Below are 14,052 nucleotides of genomic sequence, written 5' to 3'. Positions count from 1 at the left end.
ACCTCGATTATTCTTTTCCAGAAGATATACATTCAAATAGTTCTATATACTTACCTCGTGAGTCACAGTAGCATTGCTATGAGCCGTAGCAGAGTCTGTTGACATCACTGTTGCTTTTCCACCAGGTAGAAGAGTAGACGTCTGAGATACGTAGCACAATAAATCAGTTTTGCTTCCTTTTACCAATCGACTCGATCCTGAGAGAGAGATTTCTTTTCAACTAGAAGACTTTTTTGCAGTCTTGGATTCTACACTCGCGGGGAAGGTCACAATTTGTATTCCTTAATGTAATTGAATTTCAGGATTAATGTTCTTGTATACAGCACCATCTCTCGAAGCCAATCACTCGCATGAGATTCCCAACTGCCACGTCATATATTGCTTATGTTTTCGGAATGGTGTTCGTTTTGTTATCAAGGTCTTTGTTTGGTATAAAGACGTTGAAACTGTAGTACTAATTGTGGTACCTGAAATAAGGGAGATAATTATTAACAAGAAACTCTTAATGTGTTTCTTTGAAACAGTAGCTACTATTATGTTTGGCGTATATGAAAATTGAAATGTAGGTAGTTCAAGTATATGATATATGCAAAGGGATATTTCAGTCACTAACGAATAGGAAATTATTTGATGAACTGAAGTAGACTGAATTAGATACAGTATATTGCTTCTCTCTCTCTCTCTCTCTCTCTCTCTCTCTCTCTCTCTCTCTCTCTCTCTCTCTCTCTCTCTCTCTTTCACTTATAATGAATATAAGTGAAACCTGGTATTCCCAAGAGACTGGGAATGATGATCAAATAAAAGGGTTCCAAACTTATAGATCAGATAGAAAAAATAGGAATCAAGGGGGAACCGCAATATATGGGAAAGACAAAAAACAAGGAAAAATATATGAGAAATATAGTAACTCAGAATGTGAACTAATAGCGGTAGAATTTGAATCTGAAAAATTAATGAACATAGTAATATATAGACCTCCTAATACTAAAGAGTTTGACTTAATAATTGAAAAATTGGATGATATATGTAGAAATCACAAGGACTGGACTATTCTCCTATCTGGTGACTTCAACTTTCCTTTCGTAGAATGGAAAGAACGAATAGGAGATTGTGGTTGTACTTATACATATAAAAAAGAGAGTAATAGTAGTGCAGAAGATAAGAGGCAATTTAAAAAGCTATTAGATATGCTACTAGAATACAACATTCAACAAATAAATACCTGCCAACAAGAAAGGAAAATACTTTAGACCTAGTATTTGTGAACGAGATGAATTATGTTAAAGAAATAATAGTTTATAATGCGAGTATTTCAGACCATAATGTCAAGAATTAACAGTTTATTCCAAAGCAAGTGAAAATAGAGATAAGCAAGAAATGAAAAAGTGGGAAGGATATGGAAAATACAACTTCTACAGTAAAAATATAAAATGGTCAGAAATTAATGAAGAATTAAACAAAGATTGGGATAACATTTTCGTAAGTGATGACATAAGGGTAAATACGGAGATATTATATAAAATATTGGAGAAAATAGTGGATAAATATATACCGAAGAAGAAAAGTAAACATCATTCATGCATACCAAGAGACAGAAGGATCTTGTTCCAGAAAATCAGAAAGTGGAAAAAAGGTCTTGCAAAAGAAAAAATGCATGGAAAGTTATAGAACTAAAAAGTAAGATAGAAAATGCAGAACAAAAGATTATACAATCAAAAGAAAATGAAAAACGGGACTTGGAAGAAAAAACCCTATTAAATATCAAGCAAAATCCCAAACTATTAAACTCATATGCGAAGAAGATGAATAAAAGAAGAATAGAAATAGGCCCTCTGAGAATTGAAGGGAGATTAACGAATGAAAAAAAAGGAAATTTGCAACATACTGGCAGAACGATATAAGAGAGAATTCACCCCTAGAATAGATAATGAAGATAATGATATAGAAGTAAGGGACGAAAATAGTGAATATTTAGCTGACATAGAAATTAATGAAGCTGATATTGTGCAGGCAATTAATGAAATTAAAAATGGAGCTGCTGCAGGGCCGGATGGAGTCCCTGCTATTTTGTTAAAGAAAGTAGTTCATTCTATCGCAAAGCCACTTGCAATATTATTAAGACAAAGTGTAGATACAGGCAAGATTTATGATGAGCACAAATTAGCATATATCACCCCTACTTTCAAAAGAGGATCAAGACTAGAGGCAAGTAATTATAGGCCTGTGAGTCTAACATCACATATTATGAAAGTGTATGAAAGGGTAATGAAGAAAAATATTATGAAACATTTAATAAAAAATAATTTGTTTAATATAGGACAACACGGTTTCGTACCCGGAAAAAGTACACAAACCCAACTGTTAGTCCACCGTGAGAACATATTCAAAAATATGAAAAGCGGAAATGAAACAGATGTGGTTTATCTAGACTTGGCAAAAGCTTTTGACAAAGTAGACCATAATATATTAGCAAAGAAAATTAGAAAACACAATATCGTAGATAAAGTAGGAAGATGGTTAAAAGAATTTTTACACAACAGAAAACAGATAGTTATTGCAAACGATGAGAAATCGGATGAAACCAAGGTAATATCCGGTGTGCCACAAGGTACGGTGCTAGCTGCAATATTGTTTGTTATTATGATTGAAGACATAGACAGTAATGTTAAGGATTCGGTAGTGAGTAGTTTCGCTGATGACACAAGAATAAGTAGAGAAATTACTTGTGATGAAGATAGGAACGCTCTACAAAGAGACCTTAACAAAGTATATGATTGGGCAGAGGAAAATAGGATGGTATTTAACTCTGATAAATTTGAATCAATAAATTATGGAGACAGAGAAGGAAAGCTATATGCATATAGGGGACCTAATAATGAGACAATCACAAATAAGGAAGCAGTTAAAGACCTTGGTGTGATGATGAATAGGAACATGTTATGCAATGATCAAATAGCAATTCTTTTGGCAAAATGTAAAGCAAAAATGGAAATGTTGTTACGGCACTTCAAAACAAGAAAAGCTGAACACATGATTATGCTTTATAAAACATATGTTCGTAGTCCACTTGAATATTGCAATATGATATGGTACCCACACTATCAAAAGGATATTGCACAAATAGAGAGTGTACAAAGGTCCTTTACAGCTAGAATAGAAGAAGTTAAGGACCTAGACTACTGGGAAAGACTACAATCCTTAAAATTATATAATCTAGAAAGGAGAAGAGAACGCTACATGATAATTCAGGCATGGAAACAGATAGAAGGAATAACAGAAAATATCATGGAACTAAAAATATCAGAAAGAGCAAGCAGAGGTAGATTAATAGTGCCCAAAACTATACCAGGAAAAATAAGGAAAGCACACAGGACATTAACCCACTACGCACCAGCATCGATAATGCAGCGTCTATTCAATGCGTTGCCAGCTCATCTGAGGAATATATCAGGAGTGAGCGTAGATGTGTTTAAGAATAAGCTCGACAAATATCTAAACTGCATCCCAGACCATCCAAGATTGGAAGATGCAAAATATACCGGAAGATGTACTAGCAACTCTCTGGTAGACACTAGAGGCGCCTCACACTGAGGGACCTGGGGCAACCCGAACGAACTGTAAGGTCTGTAAGGTAAGGTAAGGTCTCTCTCTCTCTCTCTCTCTCTCAGAAAGGCCCAGAAAATGCTGAATAATGGAAGTGAAAGAAGAATTATGGAAAGAAAGGGCTCAATGTCAAGATAATACTATAGTACTTACAAGACAGAAATGAATAACACATTAGCTTCTAATGAGTGGCTTGTGTCGTGGAAGCATCCTGCACAAGTTTTTCATTCACTCCTCAATGGTTATTGAATAAATGTGGCAGATGCTGTTCTGTTGTATTTTCCCCCACCATCCCCCCCCCACCCCTATATCTCTCTCTCTGGAGCCTCCTCTATTAAATTCAGAATTTCCCATGTCTCACAAAGTTCGTGACTTTTGTCTTTGCAAACATTACTGTAGAAATGCGTACCACAGGTGAGGGAGACGCTTTCCTGAGGTAGTATATATTTAGACGAGCTGGGGACCAAGGTGAAGCCGAAGTTGTCAGGGAGAGGTACAAGAAAAAATAAAATAAAAAAAGTAAACGAAATATGGACGTCTGCTAACAATACTTTAAAAGGGAGAAAGTTAAAGAATTTTCGGTACCCTCCCGAAAAAAAGGCCTTTTAATTTTTTGTAAATAAATTTGTTTTAAACGATTACTGTCTCGGACTCTTGAGCGTTTCTGAAGAGGAGTGTTTCTTTTTTGGCTCTTGTTGCTTTCAATAAATGTAATTTGCTGAATGTGTATATTGCAGTGATGCGAGAGATTATCTTAGATGGTGTGGAAAGGCGATGATGTAACGTGCACGAAAGGAGCATGTCAGGGCAGAGCGTAATCAGCGAACAACAAAGAACAAAAAAGCAATATTTTCGTGAGCAGAAAACGCGCCCTAACTGTACCTCATAACCTAAATGCCTGGCGTGGCTTGACGTCGAGGAAAAAAGCCTGGGGGTTTTAGTCGTTGATGGTCGTGCGTAAAGAAAAATAGAACATAATTGGAGAAACCAGACAGAAAAACTGTCTCAGGTGATTCTCTTTCTGGTATGTAAACCTTTTTTTCTATTCTCTAAATCAAGGTTAAGGTCGCGATGATAGTTACAACAAGCTATTTACCGAGCCGAAGGCTAGAATATGAAATGTTTGGAAACAAACGCATGAACAGGCTACAACGTCTGCAGTCCTAGCACAGATATTTCAATGGCATTCCTCCTCCTTTTTTAAATATCTCTTGCGCAATTTTTTGCGTCGATTTTAGACGCCGAATGCCACAGATATATTACTGTTTTCGGAAGATTACATGAAGATTCCGGTCGAACCCTTGTTGTTCGGAAGGAGAGACTTGCCTTACGTCATCATTGTTTGGTTGTTTTGCTTGATGGAAGATACTGTTTCGTTAGTTATTCAAGCCTATGATGTGTTGACTGACTGATTGATTAGGGATTAGCTTACACTCCAATAGCTGTCCCCCTCATGGTTTTTCATTATAGGTACTTTTCATATCGACAGATAATGGCTTATATTAGGCAGTACAACATAGGCGTGTGTGTGTTTTGGAAAAGAAACACGTACTACGTACATAGTCAGGCTGTAGAATATTGCAAGAAGAGGAACTCTCTTACTTCATGAACCACTAAAGTTAAGTGGGTAAGGACGTTTGAGAAGTGAGTACTGCCCACTTGCCCATCGTTGATTGTTTAAACTCTAAAAGGTAACGGATAACGAGCACCGAAAAAGAAAAAAAACTATGGTGGTGCGTGAAAAAGAAAGTGTTGAGACTAGCTTCGAAAAGTATTGAATGTTTGGAAGCGTCACTGCCTGAGTAATAGGTACCCTTACTCGACGAGACTAATTAAAGAAATGTAAATAATGTGAAACTGTGATAAAATTATAAATGGAGTTAACAGAATGGGAAAAAATTAGGATTATTCAGAGCAATGTTCTCAGCACACAGCATCAACAAAGCAGATGAGCAATGGAGGATTAGGAGAGAGCAAGAGAATAAGAAAGAAAAAGGCTCGTTTAAGTAAAGGAGAAAAACGAGGCAAAGAGAATAGGTCTGGATGAGAAATGAATGCAGGAGGGTACGATAAGGTCAAAGAATTTCCTGACGAAGGTATTCGAAGGAAATCTCCTAAAAAAGGGGAGAATGTAGTACTTTACGACCGGTGAAATGGTACAATAGTAGGTGTCTCTACATACCGCCCAAGATTGATGAGGGAGGATGGAAAGACATAATGAGCTAGGGAGAGCAAGTGCTGACCGGGGGATTATTTAAACAACTTAGTGAATGATAGGAGAAATTAAGGTTTAAAACTGATGGGAGCCAAGGTTAGTACTATACGCACCCGTAATACGCGAATACACACGTTATCACATTTGTTTATAGAATGCCGCGACATTAAAATCTGAGCTTCATGGCAAGCATAATAAATACGTCCCTGATATTGGAACTAAACAAAGCACACTTTAATGTTTATACTATCAGCTCTCATGCCAATATTACGGGATTACATTTAACAAGCCTTGCCGATGCTTACGCTCTTCTAAAAATAGTTTTTTAAAACAGACCAGCATAAATAAAAAGAGATTTCCCTTTCATTTGAAAAACAAGATCCACATTAACCAGTTATTTATTAGACCAGTAGTGAATTAGATTTACATAAGCAGTTCTCTATAATGGCTTGCTCGTGAGGTAATTTCTTTAATATGAAATAGTTCTGGTGGAATGACCAATTCTAAATTCATGCTGTCAGTCATTGAGATATCGTCGAGGTTCTTATCTTATATATGATGCAATATTCGGGCAATTCAAGAAAACTATTAACTCCATAAGTCTGCAGACACGACTTTATTAAATGGAGTTTTTAATAACGAAGAAAAAAAAAAAAGACTTGAGAAATTGTTCGCTTGCTTAATAAGCAACGCTTGGCTTGGAAGAAAAGTTCCCCGTGTCAGGACACGAAAAAAGCCGATTGATACAGACATATATGTTCACATCATCTAATGCTGCACAGAAACTAAGTATATTGTTGGTAAGGTTTCCCAAATCTATAGAGATCATGTTATTAGCTCGACATGACTCAGATCGTTCGTGTTTTGTTTTGTTTTGTTCGCCAAGTCCGGAATACCGTTCATATGTAGCAATGAGTCAGCGGTCTCGAATCCTCATTGTCTATACAAAATCTTTCAAAAAAGAGCGATTTCTTATTACATAAAAATGACGATTATGATTTAGGCTCTCATCGAGGATTATGCTCTTTGGTTATCTATTTGAAATTATATTTCAATAACGATTTTTGTGATCACATCTAGTAACTCTGGTCGTGGGATTCTCTTTATTCTAAAATAAAATCATGGACATTTCTCAAATATCGTTTATTTTTGGTAAAGGACTTTTCTTTAGCTAGTATGTTTATCTTTATTTGCTTACTGGCATTTCATTCTGCTTTATATATTATGCTTTTCTTCACGAGAGGACACGTACTGTTCAGTGGAGTTTGTTTTTTACGTTTATAGCCATTTTAGTCATTTGTTCCATAAGGAACGTTGCTCACTTGGACAGAAGACACACACACACACACTATATATATAATATATATATATATATATATATATATATATATATCTATATATATATATATATGATATATATAATAATATATATATATATATATATATATATATATATCTTTTATTTGCGTTTAGTGTTTACGTAGTACTAGACTACTGTGTGCAGTAGAACACAGGATGTTATCAATATTCATGTCGAAGACCTTGATACTAATCTGACCCAGTTACATCCAATTACCTAAGTGCATTGCCCTCCGTGATGAGATAATTAGATTCATAAAGAACCCGGAATTCTAAATCCCGAGAAATAACTGAGAGAGAGAGAGAGAGATAGAGATCTAATAATTGCATTAAAACCAAAATCGTTGCTTATGTTGAGAGACTAATGATTAGTCTCTCTCTCTCTCTCTCTCTCTCTCTCTCTCTCTCTCTCTCTCTCTCTCTCTCTCTCTCCGCATGATTTTCAAAATGAGGGTTATGAGTGATATCTTTCCACATCCCATGATTAGTACTATCAGTGATAATTCAGCCAGTCCCAAAGCAGCTAAAGTAGCGCCTCAGTGGCGTGGTTGGTTTGGTGTTTGCTTCTCACCTCGGTGGTCGCGGGTTCGATTCCAGGCCATTCCATTGAGGAGTGAGAGATGTGTATTTCTGGTAATCGAAGTTCACTCTCGACGTGGATCGGAAGTCACGTAAAGCCGTTGGTCCCGTTGCTGAATACCCACTGGTTCCATGCAACGTAAAAGCACCATACAAACAAACAAAGCAGCTAAAACAAACTCATCATAATACGAGATTTCTATCGCATAACGAGTCATTCACTTCTCAGCATCGGACAATAGATAATGAAAGAAACGTGAGTTTGTTTACCTTTGAACTTGACCCAATGACTTAACAAGAAGCTACATAACAGCTGCTGAAAACTAGACGGATTACCATAAGATATTTCTCCCTGTTCTTCGTATACTGCTTCTGCTTTCTGTTATATGTATATATATATATATATATATATATATAGATATTATATATATATATACAGTCAATAAATCCTAGTAGCTAAATGGTTTATGTGGCACGGGTGGATATGGAATGTTTAGAAATAGCCTCCGGTACTGAGCACAAGGGGGATTCACAACATCTTAGTTCATGGGATTGCTTTTTGTGGTTCTCGGTGCAAAGGGAAGAAAAAAGAGGAGTTAAATGCTGCTAATGTCCATATTCATTCGGAAAGAGTAGATGGAACTGGTAGAGAAGGAGTGGGTAGTACTATCTTACAGAAAAAAGATGTCGACTTGCTTGGGAATACTGGGAACTTTCCTAGATAGCCACCCCTATCAACATTCAAGGGTCTTGATCAAGGACTAATATTTCTTGGGGGTCATTATCTTTATATTTACAGTCTTTTGTTGATGTTTTTTTTACGTCAATCCCCAACGGGGTTGTACTAAACACGCCGCAGAGTTGGATACATACCAGGCTAATAACCCTTGGGGATCACAATCTAGGATCTGAGTAGATACTGAAAATACAAGGTGTGATCCGACCTCCAGCTTACTCAGGGCACGTGCTAAAATCTATGTTAAAATAGAGCGTTGTTTCACCTACGAAAATTAAAATGAATATGCTATAGAAGTAATTTTCTTGTGCTGTTTGACATGCACATTATTTATTTCTTACAGTTTCATTCTAATAAATAAATCATAAATATACTATCATAAAATTCCTGTATCTTTAACTCAACGCAAAATACTTTCTTCAGACCTTTTTAGGCTCTTGTGTAGGGCTTCCTACCATCCAACAAGAACAACATTAACAACAACAAAGTCATTTGTAGGCTTACTCCCTGTGTAAGCGGAAAAACGATTAATGATGGGAGGATCAAAAATTCTCCCAAAATATATAATAAACCTCTTGTCGATGAACACTTAGATATTGATGAAAAAACTAATTATAATTAATCAGTCCTTTGGCTATCACTTCAATATGTCTTGATATTGATGATTAACTGATGTACTGTATTATTGATGAAGATAAATTTATCACCCTTTTTCTACTGTTTTAAGAGATTATTTTTGCTTCTAAAGAGCTAGTGATATTCTCTAGACCTTGGCAAGCACTATCCCTGTAGAAAAAATAAATGGTGCGACCGTTATCGGCGTAATTAATCCCTGATAATATCTAAGTCATGTATTAACGGTGATACGCTGATCCGGCCATTCCTAATTGCGTTGAAAATATTAATTCGTGATTCACCCGATCAGAGTCAAACAGGTTCGGTGATGAGATCCGAAAAATGCTTAAAAATATGATGTAATTCTTTTTTTTTTCCTTTCGTCTTTAATCCCGTTTTAAGGGTTTGTATTGGAAGTACCAGTACTAATATTCGAGAAACAATACAGCTATTCCATTAGAAAACGAGATTGTGCTACGTATAATGCTGTATAAAGCCATCAACTATGGTGACCGGGAGCTCCGCAGCCTCTGCTCCGGCAGCTCTTCAGTTGCTCACCGCTGCGGTAGAGTGAGGGCACGTCCTACGGCTCCGGAAAGCGCTGCCAGATGCACGGTCCACGCCAAACTTTAACCGTAGATAAAATAAAAACTACTGAGGTTAGATCAGTGGTTTCCAACCTTTTCTAATTCTCGCCCCCCTTCATTGAATGGCACATTCTCTGCACCCACCCTCCCATTCCTTAAAACTGTAATTTACTGGCATACTAGTCGGCACATGTCAATAATTCACAATATTGTATGTGGTAATTTTACAGATTAGTTCCGCACGGACTGCAAGGAACATAACCGCTCATGCAACATCCACTAGGGATTGGGGCGTCCAGTGTATTTCGCCGTGTTTAGTACTGGCCCCCAGGGGTTAATTACAGTCGTCCGAATAAATATTACTTAAAATTCTTTTTCAGGAGGTAAAACTGCATAGAAAACCGCAACTGCCATAGTCTAGGCCGCCGCAGAATAGTACTGTAGATCTACCTTATATATATATATAGTATATATAGATATATTAATATATATTAATAATCTATATATATATAATATATTATATATATATTATATATATAAATTCCTTATATACAATATAGTTTATATATTTAGACAACTAAATTTCATATCTATATCTGAAATATTTTCTCGGTATTTTGATATAATTATCCCCTTCATCAAGCATTGGCGCCCCCCCCCCCCCACCTGGCAGCCCTTCGAGTCCCCCAAGGGGGGGGGCCACAGGTTGGAAACCACTGGGTTAGAGGATTGCAATTTGGTATTTGATGATTGGAGGGTGGATGATCAATATACCAATTTGCAGTCCTCTTTTATATAAAACTGTAATTGAATTATTTGAAGGAGGCATCTGAAACGCGCGAGGATGTGTCATAATGATTGAATTCACTCCCTTATCGTCATCTAAAGACTTCTCACTCTCGGTATATGTGATAAGCTCTTACCTGTCACTGATATCAAACATCTGGTTCCCATCTACTGCCGCTCAATCGTAACCCCTACACAGCTATTTGAGATACGGTAATGTATGTGGCATACACTTCAGACAAATACGAACACATACGAATATACGAACGTCAAAAAAAAACCAGCAAGGAATTCTTTATACCTTTTTTTTCTTTAGTTTACTTCCGTTTTTGTTCAAGGTGGAATCTTGAGGTGGGGGAATTATGACTTGCTTTAAGCACGAGGCTTTGAAAATTACTTCAGACAAATACGAACACATACGAATATACGAACGTCAAAGGAAACCAGCGAGGAATTCTTTATACCGTTTTTTTTTTTTTATTATTATTATTAGTTTACTTCCGTTTTCGTTCAAGGTGGAATCTGGAGGTAAGGGAATTATGAGACTGACTTACTTTAAAAGCACGAGGCTTAATTTGAAAATTGAGGACATTTGTCGTAACTATTTCCAGCACGAGTTATTTTTATTAAGAAACAAATAAAAACTAATATCTTAAACTGCCAGTTTTCAATATTATCAGCACCCACGGAAATCGGGGAAAAAGTCAGAGAAGTGGAAAAACAAAAGCCAAAGCGAAGCACCTGGCTGAAAGTGTAAACAAAAGCGAGAGAGAAAAATTAGCGGCCTTCAGAGACGTCACTTACCTGTGGAACAAGACGTATAAGCAGAGCAAAAACAATAAAAATCCACTCGAACTAGCGGTAATTTGCGGGTGAAAGCAATTTGAAGCGAATCGGGTGTTGTTTCCCCTTCTGCCCTCACACCTCAGCAAATTACAGAGGTGAGGGGAGTGTGGGTCTATGGACGCTTTTGGGGAGGAAGGGTAGAGCGAATGAGAGGAGCAGCTAAACTGCCGCCGCCCGCGCGGGTGGAACAGGCAAGAGGAAAATATAGAAGTTGAAGTGACTCCTCGGGGAACAGTGCCAAGGTTTTCAACTGGGGGGATATGGTCATGTGGCGGCGGGAGATAGCTATAAATGCCCTCCGAGAATTACAGTACAAGAGGCGGCGCTGGGGGAAAAAGAAAAATAATAAACTTGCTTGAGTCGAATGCCGGGAGATATTCTGCTCGATTTCATAAACCTTTTACCGTGTGATTCCGTGTCGTTATAAACTGTCGCAGGTAAGATGCCTTAGCCTTTGTTGTTGCTTCTCTCAGCCATTATACTTATCTCCTTTACTATATTTCCTTATTTGGGAAAGAAATTACGATCATCGGTGACACCTATGTTTTCAACTGAACACCAATTGTTTTCAGACGGTCTAGTGAGACTAGAGCTCTTCTGAGGCTGCGTACATTTTTCATCGTATGCAGTTTTCTAGTTGACATTCACTAACCTTCTATGAAAAGTATAGTACATTAAATAAGAAAACATTCTTGCGATTAGAGCAATTCCAAGTCTCAAGGGATATCACCTAACAAGAAAAATGATTAAAATGGTCGATTATCCGATAATGTGAAGTCTAAATATTCAACGAAGGAGTCCACAGATTTTCCTTTCATGTTATTCCAGCTTAGGTCGTTCATGGATCTGCATTCTAAGCAATCTTAAAAAAAAAAAGTTGCCCTACAGGCTTTTGACAGCCAGGATGTGCTCATCACCAATGCAGGCAAAGGAAATAAAATATGGTAGTCCTAGACTAATCGCTATTTCTATGGTCTTCCTAAGATTCCTGTATCTTTAACCCAGTGCGAACCTTTTTCCAGACATTTTAAGGCTTGTCTACTCTCTTCCCCCTTCCAAAAACAACAACAAAGTAGCTTTTAAGCCTAGTATTCCCCGAGTAAGCGAAAATAAGATTAGCCGTGCAAAATTGAGAGGCTAGTGTCGTCAGTCCACCTCGTGTTTTGCAATGTGGAGTATAACCATTACCGAAGAGTGTTTGCAGTATCCCTTCGGTCCCTAGCTGCAGGTACCCACTTTACAGCCTTTCTTGCTGTCCAGCCTCCTCAGCCATTAGGCCTGGCACTCCTTTGTGCAACTGTGGGGTCTTCTCTCATTTCAAGCTTTAGATACCAGTACTTCGTCTCTTTTATTTTCTGTATCGCTTTGCCTTGTTCAACCACTTTAGCGTCATCTTTGGACTGATTTAAGCATTAATTGGCCGAAAGCTAGCACCCTGTAGCTCGGTTTGACAGCTAAATAATGTCGCCGAGGGAGTGTTCCTTAAGTAATAGTACTACTTCCTATGCTTCTGTGACGCTTGGTTTGCCCTATCCGACGCCATGCTGTATCTAGTTTAAAACAGAGATTGGAGAAATCAAATAACTTTACGATAGCTGAAGGACAGTGACAAGTCTTTATTACTATTCATATTGCATCACTGACAGAATACTTTTCTGACTGATATCTATAACTGTTTCTTCTTCATTAATGTTTTATATCTGGAATGGTATGTGTAGTGTGTCTATATGTTGGTGGAGAATAATATAGCTTTTATTTGAGCCTGTTTTCGCTTGCTTTTTACGTCTGTTGTATAACTAAAAAAAAGGATTATGTATATGAGTAAGGTACTCAATGGGTGGCATTCCCGCTTCGGTTTTGATCATTGTAATTTTTATTTTCCTGTAAATTTGTTCGGTTCATTGAACTGATATTCAAAATAAAGCATTATTATTATTATTATTATTATTATTATTATTATTATTATTATTATTATTATTATTATTATTATTATTATTGTTTGAGAGAGGGTCTCCTACCTTCATATTATTATTATTATTATTATTATTATTATTATTATTATTATTATTATTATTATTATTATTATTATTATTATTATTATTATTATTATTATTATTATTATTATTATTATTATTATTATTATTATTGTTATTATTATTATTTATTAATTATTATTATTTATTATTTATTATCTATTATTTATTATTATTTATTATTATAATTATTATTATTATTATTATTATTATTATTATTATTATTATTATTTTATTATTATTATTATTATTATTATTATTATTATTATTATTTCTAAACATCAAAACAACCAAAAGATAGACCCACGGGGATATTTCAAAAGGCAACAGCCCCTCAAGTACTACTACTAATACCTTCTCTCCTTCCAGACAAAGTAGTCGTGTATATTTTGAAGTTAAAAAGTAATCTTTTTGTGTTTGACAGTGTTCATTTAGTGTTACTCAACTACAACTACAGATTATTTAAAAAGTAGGTAGATTTAAGTCGAACTGAATGTATTTCATAATGTTTTTTATGTAGTTTTAAGACGGGCGCATTCTTACGGTAGTCAAGTACCTTGTTGGTTAGTAATAGGCTTGTTAAGTAAGCCAGTGATTAGGTTACATAAAATGACACGTAGTCACCAATTGTATTAAAGGTTTTTATGATAATAGAAGCAGCAGGATTGTCTGTGAGTGGAAATTGTCTAACTA

At 36.2% G+C, this 14,052-nt stretch overlaps 2 protein-coding genes across 5 annotated transcripts in view; one reads left to right on the top strand and one right to left on the bottom strand.

The window, feature by feature from the left end:
- Positions 1 to 11,421, bottom strand: part of LOC135212752 (early endosome antigen 1-like) — a 278,033-nt gene extending 266,612 nt beyond the window's left edge. Inside the window, exons 1-2 of the mRNA XM_064246495.1 lie at positions 11,285 to 11,421; positions 55 to 467 (exon numbers count right to left, since the gene is read on the bottom strand). Coding sequence (XP_064102565.1) covers positions 55 to 105 — 51 coding nt within the window. The 5' untranslated portion in view covers positions 106 to 467; positions 11,285 to 11,421. The remainder of the gene's footprint in view (positions 1 to 54; positions 468 to 11,284) is intronic.
- The window catches only part of LOC135212754 (DNA polymerase subunit gamma-1-like), a 74,995-nt gene continuing 65,444 nt past the window's right edge, over positions 4,502 to 14,052 (top strand). The window contains exon 1 of one of the 4 annotated variants that reach the window (XM_064246501.1): positions 4,502 to 4,627. The gene's annotated coding sequence lies outside the window, so the exon portion shown is untranslated. Of the gene's footprint in view, positions 4,628 to 11,624; positions 11,764 to 13,673; positions 13,833 to 14,052 lie in introns of those variants that run through there. The other 3 variants (XM_064246500.1, XM_064246498.1, XM_064246499.1) reach the window with 3 other exon arrangements.

Source organism: Macrobrachium nipponense, chromosome 41 (genome assembly GCF_015104395.2).
Source record: "Macrobrachium nipponense isolate FS-2020 chromosome 41, ASM1510439v2, whole genome shotgun sequence".
Lineage (NCBI taxonomy): Eukaryota > Metazoa > Arthropoda > Malacostraca > Decapoda > Palaemonidae > Macrobrachium > Macrobrachium nipponense.
Note: the sequence above shows the minus strand (reverse complement) of the source record. Positions and strands in the feature narration are given on the sequence as shown.